Genomic DNA, 26,085 nt, shown 5'->3' on the forward strand with positions numbered 1-26,085 from the left:
GGCACAAAGAATGTGAAGGGTTATAACTTGTCTTTTATATGGAAAAGTGGCTGGTTGATTGTTTAAAAAAAAAAAAAAGGAGAGGGCAGGAAATAAGCCCATCAAAGCAATCTATAACAGAGGATACAAAAGTGCCATTTTAAATAATTACCAGATTTGATTCCCAATCAAGAGCCTCCTAGGGTGCATTCAGAGTAAGACAATCAAGGGGGGAAAAATCTAGCTCTTTCCTTTATTTAAAAGACTAAGATCGTCTACCACTTCACACCCATTAGGATGGCCACTATCAAGAAACCAGAAAACAGGTGTTGGCAAGAATGTGGAGAAATCGGACCCCATGCCCTGTTGGTGGGCATGTAAAATGGTACATTTGCTGCGTAAACCAGTATGGTAGTTCCTCGAAAAATTCTGAAAACAGAATTACCATATGACCCAGCAATTCCACTTCTGAGTATATACCAAAAAGAATTGAAAGCAGGATCTTGAACAGATATATCTGGATATTTTCATAGCAGCATTATTCATGATAGCTACAACATGGACGCAACCAAGTGTCCATTGACGTGTGGAGAGATAAGCAAAAGGTAGGTATATACATGCAATGGAATATTAAAAAGGAAATTCTGCAATATGCTACGACATAGATGAACCTTAAGGACACTATACTAAGTGAAAGAAACCAGTCACAAAAAAACACAAATATTGCATGATTCCACTTATATGAGATACTTGAATTAGTCATAAAGAAAGTATAATGTTAGTTTCCAGGGGCTAAGGGGACAATGGGAAGTTACTGTTTAATGGATAGTTTCGGTTTTACAAGATGGAAAGAATCAGGGGGATGGATGGTAATGGCTTCACAAAAATGTGAATGTATTTAACACCACTGAACTATATACTAAAAAATGATCAACATGGTGGGACTTCCCTGGTGATCCAGTGGTTAAGACGCTGAGCTCCCAATGCAGGGGACCAGGGTTCGATCCTGGTCAGGGAACTACATCTCACATGCCGCAACAAAGATCCCACATAACGCAACCAACATCCAGCACAGCCAAATAAATAAATAATTTTTAAAAAATATATATCACTGTTTAAAAATAATGATCAACGTGGTAAATTTTGTTATGTGTATTTTCTCACACACACACGACGAAGATGAAGTAGCTCTGTCCCAAACTCTGTAGTCTCCCCTTCTCAATGAAAAGTAATCCAGATGACAGACATGATGATGATAGTATTGATAAAATCTTCAGTTAACTAGGGACTGTTGAAAAGAAACTCCTCCAAAGACCCAACATGAGAAGAAACTTAAGACAATACATTTATTTCTGGCTTGCATGAAGGCAAGCTTCCCAAATCATTATGTCAAATGGAAAGAATGCAAAGTTATCTCAGGAGTGATGGAGAACTACCATGGGAAAAGCCAGGGGGAAAAAACCAAGGTACCTCTGTAAATTGTATAAAACTCTCTGTAAAATTCACCTTGTTGAAATAATAAAAATCACCTCAGTGAAAATCTCTCTAGACCAATTATTAGTTATCAGGCATGGTTGTTTGAAATTGTTAGTTTGGGATCAGAATATATATATATATATATTTTTTTTAATTTCTTTTGGATGGGGACCTTTTTTTTTTTTTCTTTTTTTGCTGTATGCGGGCCTCTCACTGTTGTGGTCTCTCCCGTTGCAGAGCACAGGCTCCAGATGCGCAGGCTCAGCGGCCATGGCTCACGGGCCCAGCCACTCCGCGGCATGTGGGATCTTCCCGGACTGGGGCACAAACCCGTGTCCCTCTGCATCGGCAGGCGGACTCTCAACCACTGCACCACCAGGTAAGCCCTGGATGGGGACCATTTTTTTAGTCTTTATTGAATTTGTTACAATATTTCTTTTAATATTTATTTATTTGTTTACACCACGTCTTAGTTGCAGCAGGTGGGCTCCTTAGTTGCGACTCACAAGCTCCATAGTTGCAGCATGTGGGCTCCTTAGTTGTGGCATGCAAACTCTTAGTTGTGGCATGCATGTGGGATTTAGTTCCCTGACCAGGGATCAAACCCAGGCCCCCTGCGTTGGGAGTGCAGTCTTATCCAGTGTGCCACCAGGCAAGTCCCAGTACATACATACATACATACATACATACATACATACGTGTGTGTGTGTGTGTGTGTGTGTGTGTGTATTGCCTGCGCTGGGTTTTCATTGCTGTCCGCGGGCTTTCTCTGGTTGTGTTGAGCAGGGGCTACTCTTCGTTGTGGTGCACAGACTCCTCATTGCAGTGGCTTCTCTTGTGGAGCACAGGCTCTAGAGTGCACATGCTTCAGTAGTTGTGGCTCACAGGCTGTAGAGTGCAGGCTCCGTAGTTGTGGCACACGGGCTTAGCTGCTCCGCAGCATGTGGGATCTTCTGGGACCAGGGATCAAACCCATGTCCCCTGCATTGGCAGGCAGATTCTTAACCACTGCACCACCAGGGAAGTCCCAGAATATATTTTATATGCATACATCTGGACTGACATATAGAGAAGTCTTTACCCCTCCCCTAAGACATATTAATATTTCTATCAAATGGGAGTACTTCCTCAAAACAGAAAGATCTATTGTTAAAATAGAAGTGTAAAAACTATACTTTTCAATATAACAAAATAAAATAAAAACCATTTTCCCCTCACACTGAGTTTTTCACTTTATCACATGATGACTATTATCTTAGAGACACTTTACAAAATAACTAAAAACCTCAAATAAGGATAATAAGATAATAAAGAGAAAAGAATCACCATCACAGAAAGCCATTCTGCACTAGAAGAGAATAGCAAAAGGAAGAGAACAAATATCTTGAAGTATTTTCCCAGTTGCTGAAGAAAAAAGTGTTTTTTTTTTTTTCTTTCGGTAGCACCGCACCACATACGGGATCTCCCACCAGGGATCAACCCCGCACCCCCTGCAGTGAAAGCATGGAGGCCTAACCACTGGACCACCAGGGAATGTCCCAGTTTCAAAAGTTTAAATTTTGGGAACATTTCCATCTTATGATTATCAGAGAAACTTAACACTGAAAGCTGGGATGTATGAAGGTGATACCTCTTGTACCATACACAGAAAAAATATTTGTGTTTTCTGAGTCAAAAGTGGGGAAGATAAGTACAGCAGCAAAGGAAAACCTGATGTTTGGCATGGGTTGGGGTAGGGGGGTGGGGGAGTTCCCAAATGAATAAAAAGCAGAAAACCAGACTTGTGCCAGAAACAGGAGAGAATAGCTAGATTGAGGACCAAAGGGAGAACTAAAAGGCTTAAGATGAAAGAGCTCAGCCTGGCCAGAGAGCTTAATGTGATGAATATCTCCCTTAAAATCTCAATACTTATTTCTGAAGAGATACGGTTTAGAAATTAAGGAATGAAAAAAAGGAAATCCACCAGAGACTTAGTGTGCAGAGAAGGGGGAAGTGTTATGCCCTTTAATGATTCATTCATATTGAGGCATGCCATGAAAGCAAAATGTCCTTCATATAGCATGCACATATTTAACATACCAGCCAAAGGATGACCTTTAGAGAAGCTGGCATATAATTTTGAGACAGCTCTGCCTCCCCTAAGATTCTGGAAAGCAGAGGCCTAGATGCAATCTATTTAATATCTCAAAATTGAAAGTTTTGAAACTTTTGAAAGTTTCAAAATTGAAAGTTTGAAAGTTTCAAAATTGAAACTTTTGAAAGTTTACAAGAGACAGTAAACATGTTTTCAACTTATTCTGAATTGTGACTGATAATTCTGTATTCCCAAAGGACAGGTGAGCTTGGGAACCAAATTATTCATCAAATTTCAGAGCCTTGACACAACAAAGGTTTCTTTTTCACTCAAATGTTTGTGAGAGTCCACCATCTTGAGGCTGTATGGTTCGGTACTTGAGGTTTCTCTAGTCAAGGAAGCAAGGGAAGAAACAGAAGAATCAGGAAAGGGCTCGTCACTGTCTCTGTTAAGTCCCCTACATACGAACCTTCAAGCTGTGAACTTTCAAAGATACGAACATGCGTTAGCATGTCCGATCACCTGAGTCAGTTCACCTGTCTGGAGTACACTGTCATGTGCATGCATCCTTTACAAGTGGTTGTGCTTTTGTGTACTTTACAGTACTGTATAGAGTACAATAGTATAGTGTCTTTATTTCAAGCTAGGTCTGCAAGAGAATGACTTCACTGAACTCCTTGCTGTGCAACATGAGGAGCTTACTAATGAAGACCTGATGGAATAGGAGATGCACGGAAAAGACGAAGAGAGACAAAAGTAGTAGTAACTGAAGAATCAAAGAGACTCACAACGTGGGAAATGGCAGAGATTTTACTTGAGGATTTTAGTTTTTTGAGGCACAGGACCTAAATGTAGAACGGTACTGCAGCAGCCGTTCAGACTGCAATCCAGTCCTACAGTGTCATTTATGACGAGAAAAAAAAGAGCTATTACCCAGACATGACTGGATCGTTTTCTCAAGAGGGTAGGTAGAATTGAATCCATCAAGGAACCAGAACCTGTGCCATCAACGTCAGGTGTGAGTGAAACTGCAGCTTGCCCTCTGTCTCCTATTGCTGACAATCCTTCAGCTCTACCATCTCCCACCTCCTCTCTCTCCTCCAGCCAGTAACTCTTCTTGCCTGTTCACTCGATGCCAGCCCTTGTATGCCAGCTGTTGTACTGCACTACTGTGCTTTTCAAAGTACTGTTTTCTTTATGTATTATTTCTGTGAAAAGTATTATAAACCTATTATAGTACAGTATTATATAGCAGATTGTGTTAGTTGGGTGCCTAGGCTAACTTCGTTGGGCTTAGTAACAAATTGGGCTTAAAAACGCGCTCTTGGAACAGAACAAGTTCGTATGTAAGGGACTTACTGTACACAGTTACACATACAATTTCTGCTCACACTGCACTGGCCAAACAGCTCACATGACCCTGCTGCTGCCCAAGTACAAGAAGCTGGAAGAAGGGGGAAGAGCGCACTACAGTGTCTCAATATAGCTTAAAAAAAAAAACCAATGAAACCACACTAAGATTTATTTAAAAAAAAAAATAAGGCTATCAAGCCAGACATTACTTATAAGGTCACAGATACGCATAGGAATTATGGGCAATTAATTAACACAGACCACGAATTTTGTCTATGGTTAATGACAATTGAAGCAACAACTTAAAATGTCCCAAGCTGGACTTCCCTGGTGGCACAGTGGTTAAGAATCCACCTGAAATGCAGGGAACACGGGTTCGAGCCCTGGTCCAGGAAGATCCCACATGCCACGGAGCAACTAAGCCCATGTGCCACAACTACTCAGCCTGCGCTCTAGAGCCCACGAGCCACAACTACTGAAGCCCGCACGCCTAGAGCTCGTGCTCCACAACAAGCCACCACAATGACAAACCCGCGCACCGCAACAAAGAGTAGCCCCCACTCGTCGCAACTAGAGAAAGCCCACACGCAGCAACAAAGACCCAGTGCAGCCAAAAATAAATATTTTTAAAATTCCAAAAAAAAAAGAAGTTAAAAAAAAAATGTCCCAAGCTGAATTTTGTTCCTGTATTTGATAACAAGAAGTATGCAAGTTTGTTGGAGGAAAAATTTCCAAGGTACTAAATTTAAGAGGAATTTACCATATGGATCTTTACGTAAAAAGAGTCACAGAAAACGTTTGACTAGATTTACACAAGAGAAGCAGTCTTTACTCAGACACTTCTGATCTCATGAAATCAATGAGAGCATTTCTACAGGAAGTTACCTATGTGAATGTCCAGGTGTTATGCTGCTTTCAGATGATCTGATGGACTTAGACAACCTCCAAGAAATGAGTGAAATTACCAGCTAAGCAAAATTTGTACAACCACTAAACATAATCAATTCATATGGATAATCCAATGTCAATCACCATCCTGTCTTACAGATTTCTAAGAGTCGTATCTCTTGGTAGCAATGACTGTTAATATTTAGGAATATACAGGTAAGAGCCAAATTTTTTCTAAAACTATGCATTTTCTCTGTCACACTGATGAATATTCTACTGGCACCAATAATTCTGTACCATAAGGCATGGAAAAGAAATTTTATTTGGACAATTTTAAGGGCAGGTATTGTCAGCTAACCATAAAAGAAATTCAGTATGATTCCCTATGGAACATGATTTTTGACAGAGCTATACTCTCATAAGCCCATCAGATTAAGCTGGTTACAAAACATTCTCAGAAAACTAACGTGACTTAAATTGGCTGCTGAACATTAAATCCCTGCCAAATTCGACAATTTAGTTTCATCACTAATAATTCAGCTGCCTAAGTCTGCACAAAGTTTGTGATGCCATCACTTTGAAATGTTTTTTGCACCTGTGTGAGTGTGCTTCCAAATCACTGAAGAGTTCTGAGGTGCGAAAACACAATTTAAGATTTTACATTACTCAAAATTGTAAGTCAATCTATTAAAAAATTCTTAACTGGGAATCCCCTGGTGGTCCAGTGGTTAGGACTCGGTGCTTTCACTGCCAAGGGTCCACGTTCAATCCTGGCTGGGGAACTAAGATCTCACAAGCCATGCGGCGCAGCCAAAATAAATAAATAAAAATTCGTAACTACTTTAATTCCAACAGTAAATAATGTGGAAAGGATCTAAAAATACAATTAAAAGCTGATGTTTGTAGCTTTAGGAGACTTATATCACTTATATTTTCCTAGAGAGATAAAAAGCTATAGTAATCACCAGTTATATTTTGTTAAAACCAACAAAATATTGAGATGTATCTTACATATGTTAAGATGACTTATTTTAAAAAGCAATCTGAAAAAAAAAAAAAAGCAATCTGAGTAAACAGTTTGGCCAAGATTTAGAAGCCACTCCTGGGTGTTTTTTTTTTTTTTTTTTTTTTTTTTTTTTTTTTGCGGTATGGGGGCCTCTCACTGCTGTGGCCTCTCCCACTGCGGAGCACAGGCTCCGGACGCACAGGCCCAGCGGCCATGGCTCACGGGCCCAGCCACTCCGCGGCACGCGGGACCCTCCTGGACCGGGGCATGAACCCGCGCCCCCTGCATCGGCAGGCGGACCCCCAACCACCGCGCCACCAGGGAAGCCCTGGGTGTTTTTTTTTTAATATTTTATTTATTTTTGGCTGTGTTGGGTCTTTGTTGTGGCACGTGCAGGCTTTCTCTAGTTGCAGTGTGCGGGCTTCTCACTGCAGTGGCTTCTCTTGTTGTGGAGCATGGGCCCTAAGCACGTGGGCTCAGTAGTTGCGGCGTGCAGGCTCTAGGATGCGCAGGCTTCAGTAGTTGTGGTGCACAGGCTTAGCTGCCCCACAGCACGTGGGATCTTCCCGGACCAGGGATAGAACCCGTATCCCCTGCATTGGCAAGCGGATTCTTAACCACTGTGCCACCAGGGAAGTCCCTGGGATTCTTCTTTAAGCAAAAGTTTAAATGGCTTAAAGTTGACAGAATAAATCTGACATCTAAATACAGTTTGTGTTGAGTACTATATGAAATGAATAGGATGCTGAAACAAAACAGGAGATCTGGGAAGCCTCTCTAAAGAGGTCTTATTTTATTCCAGTAACATTTTTACTATTCTTGTCATATCTACATACCACTTGTACTGTTACTAGGTGGACCAAAAGACACACACACTTTGGGAAACAGCATGGTAGGAAACCACATTTATAGCCAGAATGATGCACATTAGATTTTCATTCTGGCTTAGATATTCACTTACATGCTATTTGACCTATGTCACTTAACCTCTATGAACTTGTTTCCTCACTTACAACTTGGAAGATACCCCATCACTCACTGGGTTATGAGAGTTAAAATGATATTGCATCGCAAACTCCCTGGCACATAATAGGAACTCAACAATATGTTAAAATCCTTTTATTTGCTTGCCTCTTTTTTTTTTTTTTTTGCTGTACACGGGCCTCTCACTGTTGTGGCCTCTCCCGTTGCGGAGCACAGGCTCCGTACGCGCAGGCTCCGCGGCATGTGGGATCTTCCCGGACCAGGGCACGAACCTGCGTCCCCTGCATTGGCAGGTGGACTCTCAACCACTGTGCCACCAGGGAAGCCCTGCTTGCCTCTTTTAAGACTTAAAAACATACAGGAATCCAGGAAGATGTAAGCACTTAGAGAAGTGTTAACACTGTGCTTGAAGCAGTAATAAGCTAAATAAAGAACAGTGAACTTAGTCTTAATGGCATCTAGAATGTTGAATCCTTTCCAAATGGTTTTCAATTTACTTTGCTCAGATCCACCAGAGGAATCACTAACTATGGAAGCTACAGCCTTACAAAATATGTTTCATAAATAGTAAGACTTGAAAGTTGAAATTACTCCTTGATCCATGGGCTGCAGAATGGATGTTGTGTTAGCAGGCATGAAAACAGCATTAATCTCATTGTACATCTCTTATCAGAGCTCTTGGGTGATCAGGTGCATTGTGAATAAGCAGCAATATTTTGAAAGGAATCTTTTTTTCTGAGCAGTAGATCTCAACAGTGGGCTTAAAATATTCAATAAACCATGTTGTAAACAGATGTGCTGTCATCCAGGCTTTGTTCCATTTACAGAGCTCAGGCTGAGTAAATTTAGCATAATTTTTAAGGGTCCTAGGATTTTCAGAGATCAATAAATGTGGGGCTTCCCTGGGGGTGCAGTGGTTAAGAATTCGCCTGCCAGTGCAGGGGACATGGGTTCGAGCCCTGGTCTGGGAAGTTCCCACATGCCACAGAGCAACTAAGCCCGAGCGCCACAACTACTGAGACCACACGCCTAGAGCCCGTGCTCCACAACAAGAGAAGCCACTGCAATGAGAAGCCCATGCACCGCCAACGAAGAGTAGCCCCCACTCGCCGCAACTACAGAAAACGTGCGCGCAGCAACAAAGACCCAACGCAGCCAAAAATAAATACATAAATACATAAAATTTAAGGAAAAAAATCAATAAATGAGCATTGGCTTCAACTTTAAATCACCAGCTGCATTAGCACCTAATAAGAGTGTCAGCCTGTTCTTTGAAGCTTTTAAGCCAGGCACTGACTTCTCTCTAGCTATGAAAGTCACAGATGGGATCTTTTTCCAGTAGAAGGCTATGAAACATATGTTTGACAATGGCTCTCAAAGTTCCTCCAGGGTCATTCAGTTACAGTTGCCCACAGTGGTAGTTAGCCTGATAATACACCTTTATTGACTATCTGCTGGCCCTCACTCCCCAACTGATGTTTCCTTCCCCAACAAAGTAAATCACTGGCTCCTGAATCTTTGCTTTAGGGTCCACTTCTAAGGAAACTCAAGCTAAGACACAGTTGCGGCTGAAAAACATAGTCTACAATCCTTGCTACAGGAAGTGTAGTCTACAGACCAGGAACATCAAACATCACCTGGGGGCTTAACGAAAAAGCAGAAATCCCAGGCACCATCACAACCCTCCTGTTATAATCTCTACTTAAAGACGACATCTGGGGGGTTTCCCTGGTGGGGCAGTGGTTAAGAATCTGCCTGCCAATGCAGGGGATACAGGTTCGAGCCCTGGTCTGGGAAGATCCCACATGCTGCGAAGCAACTAAGCCCACGTGCCACAACTACTGATCCTGTGCTCTAGAGCCCACGAACCACAACTACTGAGCCCACGCGCCACAACTACTGAAGCCCACACGCCTATAGCCCGTGCTCTGCAACAAGAGAAGACACCACAATGAGAAGCCTGCACACTTCAACAAAGAATAGACCCCGTTCGCCGCAACTAGAGGAAAGCCTGCATGCAGCAACAAAGACCCAACGCACCATAAATAAATTTTTTAAAAAACATAATATGAAAATACAGAGGTAGATACAGGGAAAAGCGACAGAAATCAATAAACTACGTAAATGAAGGGAAAAAATAGTAAGAGGTCCATACTCAAAGTATGCAGCACCACTCAAAAACAAGAGTTAACTGATCATGTTTTTTAAACAACTGGACAAAAAACTATGCAATATTGCCACAGAATTTCTCATATTCTCCAACTCAGGGTCTCTGGCAAGTCACTGCTGAAAAAACAGCTGAGACAGCCTCTAAGAAGGGAGCTCTACAAGGTCGTCTAGTCAAATCTAGCTGTATACCCGGAGATATGTATTAAATTTGAGTACTGATCAAATGCCTTAATTTTTAACAAGCACCCTCAGTAACTCTTAGTCAGGGGTTTGAGAAACGATCTATTCCCGTGTTTCTCAACCCTGGCTGCACAGTAAAATCCCTTGGGAAGATTTCCTCCTTTAAAGGTAGACTGACATAGGTGAACAAACCAGACATTTTAAACGTTTTTATGTTAGTCTGGTTGAAATGGTCCAATTTTTTTAAAATAAATTTAATTATTTATTTATGGCTGTGTTGGGTCTTCGTTGCGGCGCACAGGCTCTAGGTACGTGGGGCTTCAGTAGTTGTGGCATGCGGGCTCAGTAGTTGTGGCTCGCAGGCAAAGTAGTTGTGGCTTCTGGGCTCAGTAGTTGTGGCTCATGGGCTTCGCTGCTCCACGGCATGTGGGATCTTCCCAGACCAGGAATTGAACCCGTGTCTCCTGCATTGGCAGGTTCTTAACCGCTGCGCCACCAGGGAAGTCCCAATTTTTGTTTTAAAAAACCTTTGTTAGGGCTTCCCTGGTGGCACAGCGGTTAAGAATCCGCCTGCCAATGCAGGGGACATGGGTTCGAGCCCTGGTCCAGGAAGATCCCACATGCCGCAGAGCTCCTAAGCCTGTGCGCCACAACTGCTGAGCCTGCACTCTGGAGCCTGCGAGCCACAACTACTGAGCCCACGCGCCACAACTACTGAAGCCTACGCGCCTAGAGCCCGTGCTCCACAACAGGAGAAGCCACTGCAATGAGAAGCCCTCGCACCACAACGAAGAGTAGCCCCCGCTCGCTGCAACTAGAGAAAGCCCACGCGCAGCAACAAAGACCCAACGCAGCCAAAAATAAATAAAAAATAAATAATTTTTTTAAAAATACTTTTTTATATTCACAATGTTTTGTTGAGGGAAAAAGGCATGTGGCTGAATAACATATAATGTGATTTCTACGAAAGAATGCAGTACATTACATGTATGTACTATAAATATGTATCTATCTTTAGGACACTTTTTTTTTTTTACATTAACATCTCTGAAACCCAGATTTCTCTTAGTCAGTGGCATGTCATGATGCAGTTAGCATTTTTCTGTATTAGTATGATGCATATCAATAACATTAGAGTCAATAAAACAAGGTATGTTTGTGAATACACAAATTGGCACTTGAGCGAAGTTCTAAAAGTATATTCACAAACTGTCAACAATCGTTACATCCGGCAGGTTGGAGTAGCTGTCAATATTTTACTTGATAGGGCTGTACTTGTTTAACTTTTTTACATTTAATTTTAACTTCTGTAGTTAAAAAAAAGAATCGGGGAAATTGTGGACTTCCCTGGTGGTCCAGTGGTTAAGAATCTGCCTTCCAATGCAGGGGATGCAGATTCGATCCCAGTTCAGGGAACTAAGATCTCACATGCCACAGGGCAACTACAGAGCCCGCGCGCACCACAACTAGAGAGAAGTCCGCACACTGCAATGAAAGATCCCACATGCCGCAACTAAGACCTGATGCAGCCAAATATAAAATAAGTATTTTTCTTAGAAAAGTGGGGAGAGCTTCCTTGGTGGCACAGTGGTTAGGAATCCACCTGCCAATGCAGGGGACACGGGTTTGAGCCTTGGTCCGGGAAGATCCCACGGAGCAACTAAGCCCGTGTGCCACAGCTACTGAGCCTGTGCTCTAGAGCTCACGAGCTACAACTACTGAGCCCATGTGCCACAACTACTGAAGCCCACGCGCCTAGAGCCCGTGCTCCGCAATGAGAAGTCACCGCAATGAGAAACCTGCGCACCGCAATGAAGACTAGCCCCTGCTCACCACAACCAGAGAAAGCCCACACGCAGCAACGAAGACCCACTGCAGCCAAAAATAAATAAGAAATTACAAACAGTGGTATTTTTCTCCTGCTCAATACTGTTTAATCTCTCTATTCCTTTTTTAAAATTTATTTATTTATGGCTGTGTTGGGTCTCACTGCTGCATGCGGGCTTTCTCTAGTTGCAGCGAGCGGGGACTACTCTTTGTTGTGGTGCACAGGCTTCTTATTGCGGTTGCTTCTCTTATTGTGGAGCACGGGGCCTAGGCGCACAGGCTTCAGTAGATGCAGCACACGAGCTCAGTAGTTGTGGCTCGCAGGCTCTAGAGCACGGGCTCAGTAGTTGTAGCACACGGGCTTAGTTGCTCCGTGGCATGTGGGATCTTCCCGGACCAGGGCTCAAACCCGTGTCCCCTGCACTGGCAGGCAGATTCTTAACCACTGTGCCCCCAAGGAAGTCCTATAATCTCTCTATTCCTTGATTAAATAAAATAACACGTGAATATCTTCAATGTCCATGTGAAAAAGCCAGGGGGTTTAGGAATAAGCACTAGTTAAGATTTCAAAGCTAGAAAGCAACAAAGAATCTCACAATGCGTAAGGGGAAAGGAGAAAGACAACAGTAATTTAAAATATAAAACAGTAAGAAAAATTCCACATTAATAAGTGGGATTCTACTGGTTACACTTAAGGAACCATATTAATACTACATAATCTAATAAATCCAAACATTTTCTTACAACTGCATTTTACCAACTGTAAAGTATAATACTGAGACCAACTCTCCTCTGGAAAGAACAATGAGGGTAGTAGCCTTGTACATTCTCTTTATCCTGACAACTAGTAAAACAGGATGAAATTCCATTCATGTTATTCGGGAGAAAAAACAGTATTTTATGCAGCACCTTTTCCCCAAAATGATCAAAGTATCTGGGGTCCCTATGTTGCACAGTTCCAAGAGAAGTTTATCATGCCAAAGTGACCCTGAAAGTGCTGCATTAAAAGAATTGCAGGGCTTCCCTGGTGGCGCAGTGGTTGAGAGTCCGCCTGTCGATGCAAGGGACACGGGTTTGTGCCCTGGTCCGGGAAGATCCCACATGCCGCGGAGCGGCTCGGCCCATGAGCCATGGCCGCTGAGCCTGCGCGCCCGGAGCCTGTGCTCCGCAACGGGAGAGGCCACAACTGTGAGAGGCCCGTGTACCGCCAAAAAAAAAAGAGAGAATTGCAAATACAGCAAATGCGAATCCATTATTCTGAGAAAAGAAAAACCAACAAAAAACAGAGAACAGACCTACAAAGTGAAAATAGGTCAACTCAAGCAAGGTAAGTAAAAAAGCTAAACCAGCCTCTGAGGGAAAGTATTCGTGGCACAGTCCCTCATTAATCCTGGTGCTTCCTTAAAAGCTTGATGCCTTTTGGGGTATACTGAAGCCTCATCTTCCAGACCTTCCAACCACAACTTAACATTACATTAAATCATATAAAATCATCATTTTTGTAGGTCAAAAATGGCTGAAATTGACAATTTCATATAGTTGAACCTTGTAATTCATTCAACACAAGCAGGAATATATATGAAAACTTGGCAAATGGGAGTTCCTCTATTAAATGAACCAGTAGCTTAGCTGACTGGAGTAAAACCCAAAGTTGTAGACACAATCCACAGCTGAATTTAGATTTCTTTCATAGCCCTCCACTCTGCTGGTCACAAGGCAAAGATTACTTTTTTTAAAGTTTCTGCCTGCAAATTGTATAATACAGCTTTCAGAAGTCTATTATACAGGGACTTCCCTGGTGGTCCAGTGGTTAAGACTCCATGTTCCCAATGCAGGGGGCATCGATCCCCGGTTGGGGAACTAAGATTCCGCATGCCCCACAGCGTGACCTAAAAATGATAATAAAAATAATAGTAATAATAATAATAATAGTACCAAAATGTTCATTGCAGCTCTATTTACAATGGCCCGGAGAAGGAAGCAACCTAAGTGTCCATCATCAGATGAATGGATAAAAAAGATGTCGCACATATATACAATGGAATATTACTCAGCCATAAAAAGAAACGAAATTGAGCTATTTGTAATGAGGTGGATAGACCTAGAGTCTGTCATACGGAGTGAAGTAAGTCAGAAAGAGAAAGACAAATACCGTATGCTAACACATATATATATGGAATTTAAGGGGAAAAAAATGTCATGAAGAACCTAGGGGTAAGACAGGAATAAAGACACAAACCTACTAGAGAATGGACTTGAGGATATGGGGAGGGGGAAGGGTAAGCTGTGACAAAGCGAGAGAGAGGCATGGACATATATACACTACCAAACGTAAGGCAGATAGCTAGTGGGAAGCAGCCGCATAGCACAGGGACATCAGCTCGGTGCTTTGTGACCACCTAGAGGGGTGGGATAGGGAGGGTGGGAGGGAGACACAAGAGAGAAGAGATATGGGAACATATGTGTAACTGATTCACTTTGTTACAAAGCAGAAACTAACACACCATTGTAAAGCAATTATACTCCAATTAAAAAAATAATAATAATAATAAAAGAAGTCTATTACACAGATGAGAAAAACAGGCCCTGAGACTAAGTTACATGTCTGAAGGGACAGTAATCAGAAATAAAACATGGACATGAAAGACCTCCCCTAAATTTAATGATTTCTGGTCCAGTGCTCATTCTCCTATCTCATCTCTCTCTTCAATAAAAAATATACTCAAACCTACATACCCTTCTGCCTTATTCATATATGAAAGAAAACACAAATTAAGCCAAAAGACTGTTCAAAATAACCTTTAAGTTATAAAATTAAAACCTAAAGAACAAGGCTTCCCTGGTGGCGCAGAGGTTAAGAATTCGCGTGCCAATGCAGGAGACACAGGTTCAAGCCCTGGTCCGGGAAGATCCCACATGCCACGGAGCAACTAAGCCCATGCACCACAACTACTGAGCCTGCGTGGTGCACCTACTGAAGCCCACGTGCCTAGAGCCTGTGCTCTGCAACAAGAGAAGACATCGCAATGAGAAGCCCACGCACAACAACGAAGAGTAGCTCCCGCTCGCCGCAACTAGAGAAAGCCCGCGCGGCACAGCAGTGAAGACCCAGTGCAGCCAAAAAACTAAAATAAGAATAAATAAATTTATATATATTAAAAAAAAAAAACTAAGAAACAGGGACTTCCCTGGTGGTCCAGTGGTTAAGAATCCACCTTCCAATTGAGGGGGCTCGGCTTCGATCTCTGGTCAGGGAGCTAAGATCCCACATGCCGCAGGGCAACTAAGTCCACAAGCCCCAACTAGTGAGCCCGCGTGTCACAACTACAGAAGCTACACGCCACAACTAGAGAGAAGCCCACATGCCACAACAAAGACCCAACACAGCCAGAAACAAATTAAAAAATTTTTTTTTCTTTTTTTTTTAACGTAAGGAACAGAAATAGAGCTTCAAGTGGTTTGGACTAATGGGAATGAAATAGACTAACTGAATCCCGGTGATCCCTACTGCGGTCACCTTTCCTAAAGTTCTTAATCCTTATCTGTAAAAGTACCTACTCTGCAGGGTTGTTTTTGAGGATTGAGGGAATGTTAAGCACCTGGAATAGTTTTCAATAAATTGTAGATGGTACTGTTACAGGGTTTTATTATCAGAGTCAATGAAAATAATTTTTTGAGAAAACTTTTGTTTGTTAATACCACTTAACACTAGTAGTCAATGAAGAAAGAATTTGATATGGGACAGGGACCAGCACCAGGTATAATGCCTTACATTGTACCAAACACCACTGTTGTTATTGACTAATTCAAATTAACTCTTTTTTTTTTACATCTTTATTGGAGTATAATTGCTTTACAATGGTTAGTTTCTGCTTTATAACAAAGTGAATCATTTATACATATACATATGTTCCCATATCGCTTCCCTCTTGCGTCTCCCTCCCTCCCACCCTCAAATTAACTCTTAATTACACATACTAACAGAAGAGTAATTCTAAAAGCATTTATGCATTCACTGCAAAATAAGCTCCTTGAACAGAACTTTTGTCTGTTTTGTTTACTGGTGAATCCCAAGTTGTTTAGAACAGTGCCTGGTACATACTCTGAATACTAAGGCTTTTCAAAACAATAATCTTGACACTCAAATATGTACCATTTTTCTTCTTCATGCACCAGCCTAAACAGAGGAGCCTCTCACTCTAAAATTAACTCATACCTTCCCTTAAAAAAGAGTAAAACAATTTTTAGCCTTGGGAATTCCCTGGTGGTCCAGTGGTTTGGACTCCACACTTTCACTGCTGAGGGCCCAGGTTCGATCCGTAGTTGGGGAACTAAGATAACACAAGCTGCTCAGCCGGCCAGAAAAAAATCTAGCCTTAAAAAAATTTTAGGGCTTCCCTGATAGAGCAGTGGTTAAGAATCCGCCTGCCAATGCAGGAGACATGGGTTCGATCCCTGGTCCGAGAAGATCCCACATGCCACGGAGCAACTAAGCCCGTGCGCCACAACTACTGAGCCTGCGCTCTGGAGCCCACGCGCCTAGAGCCCGTGCTCCACAACAAGAGAAGCCACCGCAATGAGAAGCCCGCGGCCCCCAACGAAGAGTAGCTCCCGCTCGCCGCAACTAGAGAAGCCCGCGCACAGCAACAAAGACCCAACACACCCAAAAATAAATTTATATAAAAAAAATTTTTAAACGTTCCTGATTAGCTTCTGATAGGTAGAAAACAGACATCCTTTTACAACGACTCTACAATTTTGACTCCAGAAAGGTATCTCGCCCACGAGTCTCAATACTGAGAGGGAAAAAAAGATCCCTCTTACTCCATCAGAACTGGAGATTTCTCCTCTTAGAATTTACGAAGATACTCCCTCAGGCATGCAAACATGTTTACCTGTACTAGAACCAAAAAAAATGTAAAAGATTGGGGAAGTAAATGACCTAAGGTACATATGGGAGTGGGAAAAAAAGAGCTTAAAGTCAATCTCTTTTCATAATTTCTGTAGAATTTGATACTGAAATTAAAAAACCTTAAAATTTTGTTTTGGAGCACATGAGAGGTAAAATGACAAGAAATAACCCATGCACTGATTCAGGAGAAGAGTTATACTTCTTATTCAGATTTAGTAATCTGATTTATTTTCCTAAGTCTTTGAACAGCCAAGAAACTCTCATCAAAATTGCAGCACTTTCATAGTAACGTATTTTAAAGTTGTGGAGGGAAAACTTTACTCTGCACAAAAAAAAATTTGTATTAATGAATACCTTTTGAAAAACTTATAAAAGCAAAATTATAACTGTCCTAAGTGATATTTTATAGTCAAAGGGCATAAAAATGTGTCGAAATTCTCATGGTAATCCTATTATAAATTTTTACTAATTTATGATTTAGCCCATTATGAGCAAACAAAATCAATCAATCACATAAACTCTTAAGCAGGACACATTTCTACAACACAAAAGTATTCACCACCACCATTCCAAGGTCCTTAAATCTTCAAATGACTAACCACCAAGGACTACGTAGTATTAATTGGTAGCTTATTTTCATACAAATTTATTTATTTTATTTGTTTTTGGCTGCGTTGGGTTTTCATTGCTGCATGTGGGCTTTCTCTAGTTGTGGCGAGCAGGGGCTACTCTTTGTTGTGGTGCGCGAGCTTCTCATTGCAGTGGCTTCTCTTGTTGTGGAGCATGGGCTCTAGGTGCGCAGGCTTCAGTAGTTGTAGCGCATGGGCTTAGTTGCTCTGCAGCATGTGGGATCTTCTCGGACCAGGGCTCGAACCCATGTCGCCTGCACTGGCAGGTGGATTCTTAACCACTGCCCTACCAGGGAAGCTCATAATTGGTAGCTTTCTTTAATCAGAACCCATTCACTGCCCAAGGCTTACACTAAGCCTTTAAAATCACATCTCACGATACTGGTTACACATAATATTTTTTCCTAGTCAGTAACCTGAGACTGCTAACGTGCAAATATTTAACACTGATTTACTTTTACGCTTTTGTACTATGGAACCTTTCATCCCAAACCCATAGACATCAGGTGTTATATCTGCTAGGGAGATAAGTATATCCTCCTGAATATTAACCTGGAATTAATATCAAAAGAACTACAGGGACTCCCCTCGTGGTGCAGTGGTTAAGAATCCGCCTGCCAATGCAGGGGACATGGGTTCAAGCCCTGGTCCGGGAAGATACTGCATGCCATGGAGCAACTAAGCCCATGTGCTACAACTACTGAGCCTGCGCTCTAGAGCCCAAGAGCCACAACTACTGAGCCCGAGTGCCAGAACTACTGAAGCCCACGTGCCTAGAGCCCATGCTCTGCAACAAGAGAAGCCACTGCAATGAGAAGCCCATGCACTGCAACTAAGAGTAGCCCCTGCTTGCCGCAACTAGAGAAAGCCCGCATGCAGCAACAAAGACCCAATGCAACCAAAAATAAATAAATTAAATAAATTTAAAAAGAAAAAAGGAAGAACTACATACCAGGGACTCCCTGGCGGTCCACTGGTTAGGACTCCGCGCTTCCACTTCAGGGGGCGCAAGTTCCATCCCTGGTCAGGGAACTAAGATCCTGTATGCCACAAGGTGCAGCCAAAAAAATCAAGTACTACATACCTCAACGTGGCCAAAGTATAGGTTAAACTGCTTGGGAATAAATTTGGACAACCTTCATCCTCTGGATATGCAATTTTACAGATGAGTTAAGATTAAGGATTTTGTTTTGGGAACTAACCTTTATGCAAATCTAACTTGGACACTAAACCCATGACAGTACACTTGCTAAGAATAACTCAAAAAAGGTATGTCAGGGCTTCCCTGGTGGCGCAGTGGTTAAGAATCTGCCTGCCGATGTGGGGGACGTGGATTCGTGCCCCGGTCCGGGAGGATCCCGCATGCCACGGAGCGGCTGGGCCCGCGCATCCAGAGCCTGTGCTCAGCAACAGGAGAGGCCACGGCGGTGAGAGGCCCGCGTACCCACCCCCCCCAAAAAAAACAAAGGTACGTTATCCTCTAATATGAATGTAGATCAACAGCAAAAACATTTACTTCATCTCTGACAATGGGTAAAAGGAAATTTTCACAATTAAGACTACTACCTGATAATTATACTTTGCAGTTTACAAAAGCCCACAACTTCATAACCACCCTTGAAATTAGCAAGCAAGGTAGATATCATTAATTCCCATTCTATAGATGAGGAATCCAAATGATTCCAAGGCCTTTGCACTACATTACATCCACCAAAGTATGAAAGTCATTTTTTAAAGTATTCTGACTTCCTAACAAGCAAATTTAACAAGGTAATTATTTATTATAAATTTATTTATTTTTGGCTGTGTTGGGTCTTCGTTGAGCGCGCCAGCTTTCTCTAGTTGCGGTGAGCGGGGGCTACTCTTCGTTGAGGTGCCCAGGTTTCTCATTGCGCTGGCTTCTTGTTGCGGAGCACGGGCTCTAGGCGCACGGGCTTCAGTGGTTATGGCACACGGGCTCAGTAGTGGTGGCTCGCAGGCTCTAGAACGCAACGCAGGCTCAGTAGTTGTGGCGCACGGGCTTAGCTGCTCCGCGGCATGTGGGATCTTCCCGGACCAGGGGTCGAACATGTGTCCCCTGCACTGGCAGGCGGATTCTTAACCACTGCGCCACCAGGGAAGTCCAAAAGTCATTAATTCTTACTCATAGTAACGTGTCTCCTCCAAATTTTTATATGTGAAGAGAAGGGCTTAACACATTTCATATTGCTTTAGCTAGATAAAATCCTGTCCTGATCACAAATGAAGCCTACCAATGACAGATATGCCCAGCTACTATGATGGATCGATCACTGAAAGAAGGGCAATAAATTCAAGATTAAATTTCAAAAAGATAAACCAGCATCATGATCATATGTTTTCTAAACTATTCAGGATTCAGTGTTCTAAACATAATGATCATAACAAGACGTGGGTGAGACTTTAAAAATATTATTTGGAAAGTTCTAAACTTAAGACAGACCCTGCTGCTAAGGGTCTGCACCTAAGTTTTTTTCTTTTTTTTTTGCGGTACGCAGGCCTCTCGCCGCTGTGGCCTCTCCCACCGCGGAGCGCAGGCTCAGCGGCCATGGGGCACAGGCCCAGCCGCTCCGCGGCATGTGGGATCTTCCCGGACCGGAGCACGAACCTGTGTCCCCTGCATCAGCAGGCAGACCCCCAACCACTGTGCCACCAGGGAAGCCCTAAGTCAAGTATTTTTAAACACAGATCTAACTCAAGGTAAACATACATAAAACATACTTGGCTTTGACACTATCAGTCTGATTGACTAGTTAGTATGCCAGTACGAGCTCTATTTTCAGCAACTACTGTATTCTTGACTTTTCCAGCTCCCATTTGGGGGAAAGGGGAGTGAGAGGAGGAAAGTTTTCACTTTGCCTTTGATCCATCTTATGTTCTGCCAAATAATAACTTCATTTGAAAGAAGAAAACCAATATTCTGGGGATTCAGATCTAAGATATCTTGGTGGTAGAGGGATGGACAAAGCTTAGGAAACTTTCTAAATGAGACAACTAGTAGCAACAAATGGTCTTAAGTAGGACGACCATAGGGCAAATTTGCAGTTTCAGCACAATTATGAATTGGCACCCGTTCACTTCAAGGTATCCTGACTTGAATAAATTATGATGACCCTTCTATTATTATGGCAGTTGTTATTACAACTTAGTAAACTTACACGAGCTTCTGAAATTGTTCCTAGGACTTGCATGAATATTTAGTTAATGAGCTCAAAGTAATGTTATCTTGGCAAACCAATCTGTCAACTGGGATGTATCTGTATTTAACTGTATCAAACTGTTAACTGACCATTTCAAAAACCGTGAAAACAATTTTGTTTCTGTTCCCCACTACCCCTTAAGAGATTCTGCTTAACAGCTAGCTAGGCTACTATCTGGAACATTTGAGAATCATTTGCCAACCTCCCTGCCCCCCAAATTTTTATGACTATATCATTAATTTAAGGGCTGCATTCATTAAGACTAAGGTGAGGGGCAGAAACGTTTTAGAAGTACTTTACAGAAATGCATGGCATTAAGTTATATCCCAATACAGAAATTGTGATAAAGCAAAAAACCTAAATATAAACACACTCTGAGACTACCTAAAATTCATCACTCTAACTTCATTCACTGTGCCTTGTTTTTGAAAGAAAACAAGAGATTTCTCTAGAAAAGTATGAAGATATCTTACCTATTTACAATGGATACGAGTCAAGTCATAAATACCAAAACATATTATGTGAAGTAACTGCTAAAAAAATAAGCATACCCCTCCTCCCACAAGGCACCATCTGATTTAGTTACACATGGGTCTTTTGTGAGTGGCTCAGGAGAAATAAGAGTACCAGTCTAAAGGTCATCAGACAGACAAGTTCTGGCTTTGCCATGTACTTGCCAACTAGTCATGTGATACAGGAAAATTAAAAAACAAAACAAAACAAAAAAATCACTAAATCTTCTCACTTTCCTGAACCATAAAATGGAATTAACACTACCGACTTCAATATCACATGAAATAAGTAAAAAATTTTCTGAAAGTGGTCTGTGAAATGTGAAGTTCTATATAAATATGAAATTATATAACAAAGTTTAAAATTTTAACCTATATCCTATGCCTGTCACTACTGTTTAAATACACTTTACTTAAATATAAGGCTAAAAAATTGCTGGAAAATCAGCCTTACAGCCCTTTAAAAAAAAAATCATGCTTTCAGATCAGCTTCTTAAAGTATTTGACATTCATTTGTAAAATTAGATACATTAATTCACTGTGCTGAAATTTCACTTGCTATATACCAGGTTAAAGTCAAGAAATTTTCTGAATATTTCATATTCCCTTGACCAAGCTATAAAACAATTATGAAAAGCCTGCTTATTTGTATGGACTTTCAGTGGGTTTGCTTGTACTTAATGAATCCAAAATTTGCTCAGTTTAGTATCTGTGTTCTTCCCCATACTAGAATTCAAAGATGAAAAGGGTGCCTAGAAATGTCCACAATAAGAATTTACCCCATCACCACCTCAAATTGCAATGATTCATGATTTCATTATATTCTATAGTTTTGTAAGCCAACAGAATAGACTGAACTATATATTGTGTATATGCACTAAAATATACACAAAAGAGCATCTACCTTAAACACAAAGACTAAAAGCTACTTGTAGGAGGAATTTTTAAATTGCATTATCCAACTCTGCTTATGTTTAGATAGGAGAAATGTATTCAATAAATTTAACTCCATTAACTGAAATAGCAATTTCAGCCTTAAGTGAAATAGCAACAATAAAAATTATTACTGGCCTATAGTCAAAGAACTGATAATTAACCTTGCTTTTAAACTCATTACTAAAGTCAATTTACTCTTATCCATTTTTTTTTTCCCCTAACAAGATGTATATTAAGGAGGTAATTCAAAACATGCCCCCCACCCCTCACTGACTACCAAAATAAGCCAGAGATGAGGCTCTGGTGTCTTAAAAGGACAGCTCTCAAGTGACACAGAACAGATGCATTCCTGGTGTTCCGTTCACAGACTGAATCAAACTCGACCATCAAAATGTTACCCCTACCTCATGTGGAGCTAATCATCACATGGAGAAGAAAAGTGAGAACAGGCCAAAACCAGCACTACCCCGCAACCCAAATGTAGCCTATGGTGACCGCTCTATTCTCAAAAAATGTAGAAAGTACTCATTTTCCCCCCTCTATATTCCCCACTTTCCCATACTAATATGGTTCATATACACGAGAAGTTAAGACTTCAGAAATGCTAAAAGATGATGGGGTTGCTTAATATGGTTATGAATGATATAAAAACCATCCCTTAGACTACTGTTGTTACATGATAAGATGCTAGATTTGATCTTCAAAGTGAACAGTCCTAGCCCCAAACTTCAATATTTCCCATCTGCAACACAAACTGTCCTTTTCCTGAACACAGCTTAGCTCGTCCTCCAGTACCATTAAATAATCTGCATCAATTGATTCCAATTCACCAGGACAAAGTTAAATGATGCCACAAAAAAGTTGAAGTACTAGGTTCAACATAACATGCAAGATAAAAGCTAAAGGTACTGCAAGAACAAGGAAAAAAGCCAATATGTATATCCAACTACACCAAACCAAATCGTCAAAAGCACTCTTCACCTTCCCCATACCTGATAAATTGTTTGGCAACTTATAACTATGGGGTCATTTTTTGCACCCAATAAAGGAGTGGACAAAGGTAGAGGATGATTCCTAATGACTGTCTTCCTCTTCTTCCTTTCCAATGACTCCCTCCCAATTTTGTGCCCAAAAGTCACAAGAGATCCTGTCCACCTGGGAGATCCTATATACCCCCCACCCTTAGATCCTGAAGGACAACCCTAATGTTTAAACAACAGTAAGGATGTGGCTCTATAGTCCTGTGATGAATAACCAATTAAGCCTTTGGTCAAAAATCCTCAACACCCAATTCCAAAAATATGATTTTCACACTAAACTGTCACTTACTTGGAAGCTACAATCACAAGCTTCCAAATCAGTTTTTAAAATAAGTTCTTAAAAAAACCTTCCTCCATGTCCTTTTTGGTGATCACAGCAGGTTTACTCAAAGCCTAAATCCCTACACAACAAAAAACATTCAAATACAATTTAGAGTTTCTTCCCAAGGGCACTGGTAGATTAAGAGGGGAACCTATTTGGGGCAGGAGAGGGGAAGAAGAAAACAACTTCCATTACAAGCACACCTACATTTGTTTGACTTTTAAATACTGAAATAAAGACAAGTCTGACCTTGAGCTGTATTTCCCCATCTTATTCCCCTCCTCCTCCCAAGAGAAATCTTGTTCAATACAAACAGCAATTTAAGGATTTACAAAACGAAATTTAGTGATCTTTCCTAAATTTGAGTTCGAGGTCTTTTCTCCTAATTTTCAAATTCCTGAATCCTAAGGTATGATGACACACTGGGACTAGCCCTGAAGCTATTCACATGACCAAACAGGCATTCAAGGAAAGCAAGGTTCCCACACAGAATGTTGAAAAATAAATGGTTTAATGAAGCAAAATCTAAAGATCACTGACACTTGATTCCAACCATGTTTCACCCCACAACAGCATTAAAAACACAAAAAGCATACATATGATTTTTTGTTTTGATAATACTAGTTTAAAGGATGTGGGGGTAATTCAAATACCTAGGTCCAAAATGGGGGAAGGGAGGGACCCAGGCCGGGAGGGGCAATTAAAAAAAGCAGCACTTTGGGACTGAGCAAACAGACACAATGGCCACTTCGATAAAGTTCTGAAAAATGACTATAGCACCTTTAGGGACAAAGGAGCAATGAACAAAGAAGAACTGTTCCAATCTGTACATAAAGCCGTCTATTAAAACTGGAGAAAAGAAAACAGGATCTGCTGGGATCCCTTATGTTCTTAATACAAAAACCGAAGCCTCTGCTGAGTGCTTTGGAATAACTGAATATCCCCAATGAAGTACGAACACGCATTCCAAGCCAGGGGAGTCAACCAAAATAGTTACTACACGTTATTTGAAAAAACTTTATTTTTCAACAGGTCCTTCCATTTGTCATAACGCTGCGTGTAAACAGGAAAGTCATCATTTTTAAATACCGGTAGATTGAAGCACAGGCATGGAAAAGAGACTAAGAGTCATGATCTCCTTTTTTCCTGTTCAATGTTCTATCCAGCAGAACCCACAACTTATGGAGCCAGAAAATGATTACAGAAACTTCGAGCTCTCTGGGATAAGTCTGAGGACAGGGAACGTGAAAGAGATTTTTCTAGGCCTCCCTAGAAAAAAGCGAGGTTGAAAGGAAAGCCTAAAAAACCCCGCTACAAGGTGTGCCGGCCTACGGGAAGGAAATCCGACCGTAGCATCTCAGCTGGCCTCCGCCCAAGGATGAACTGCAGTGATTCCCACTCTCTCCCCCCTTCCCCCACCCTCATCCAAGACGGCCCCCCACCACAAGACCAGAGAAGCCCTCCGCTTGCAAGGGTTCTCCTTTGTGAGACTCCACAGCCGCCGCCCCACTTTGGGCCTCCGGGGAAAAGCCACCGCCCCCACCCGCCATATTTCCCTGAAAGGCGCCCGCGCTACAGCGCCGAGTCGCCACTCTCCCCCATGTGGCGGGTGTTTCTTCCCTCATCACGCCACCAAATTGTTCACCACGTCCCAAAACCGGCCCAGAAACTCCCCTGGGGACTGCTCGCCAGGAAACAGCACCCGCCATCTCCTCCCCCGCCCCCGCCCCGGGACTCGCCCTCCCCCCAGCCGCCATTTTACAACCAACTCCTCCACCCTACAGCCTTGGTCTCCTCGGCTCGCGAATGTCTGCAGCTGAGGACTCCGAACAGGTCAAATTCCTGAGCCTGGAGCCTCCTACCGCTCCGGGAGCCCAGAGGCCATTTCCTGCTTCCCGAATCCACGTCCCCGGGCTAGGCTTGGAGACGATGCCGCCATTTTGTCTCCTGCTCCCGGCCTCTGTGGGCGGCGGCAGAGGGTCCGAGAATTCCAGCCCCCCGTTGCCCCGCCAACTCACCGTCGTATCGCTCAGCCTGCTCGGCCAGCTTCGCCTGGTACACCAGATCCTCCCGATCATCCATAGCGGCAGCGGCTCCGGCAGGGTCTGCGCGACGGATGGAAGCGGATAGCGTCTCCAACTCTCAGCCTCTCGCTCAGCGCCCGGGCTGCAAAAATGGCGGCGCCTCAATCCGGGACTTCCGCCTGCGCACGCGGACAACTGCTCAGCTCTATGGCAACCGCTCCCTGGCAACTGGCGCGGGGGGCGGGTCCGCGAGCTAAGTGCCCGAAGAGGCTGGAACCAGCTAGACGCCCCTCCTCCGTGGGCTCAGCGGCTGCTCTAGGCGGGAACTACGACTGCGGGGAGGGAGAGCGCCACGAGGGAGCGAGGGAGGCCAGGTGAGGCCAGCTTGGACTGCTCCAGGAGAGAGTGAGCAGGAGAGCTTGTACTGCGGACTGAGAAACGAGAGGCTGTAACGGTTTTTGAAATCGCAAGCTTTCCTCTCCGAAACCAACTTCTCTCCCATTGCCCCTGTTTTCTCAGCCAAGCCCAGTCCTGGCCCTTATTCAGACTCGTTTAA

At 42.5% G+C, this 26,085-nt stretch overlaps 1 protein-coding gene across 1 annotated transcript in view; it reads right to left on the reverse strand.

Moving 5' to 3' along the window:
- Positions 1 to 25,672, reverse strand: part of YWHAE (tyrosine 3-monooxygenase/tryptophan 5-monooxygenase activation protein epsilon) — a 44,768-nt gene extending 19,096 nt beyond the window's left edge. Inside the window, exon 1 of the mRNA XM_065898123.1 lies at positions 25,524 to 25,672. Within this exon, the coding sequence (XP_065754195.1) occupies positions 25,524 to 25,587 (64 nt within the window). The 5' untranslated portion in view covers positions 25,588 to 25,672. The remainder of the gene's footprint in view (positions 1 to 25,523) is intronic.
- Positions 25,673 to 26,085: the final 413 nt, after the last annotated feature.

Source organism: Phocoena phocoena, chromosome 19, assembly GCF_963924675.1.
Source record: "Phocoena phocoena chromosome 19, mPhoPho1.1, whole genome shotgun sequence".
NCBI classification, from domain to species: Eukaryota; Metazoa; Chordata; class Mammalia; order Artiodactyla; family Phocoenidae; genus Phocoena; species Phocoena phocoena.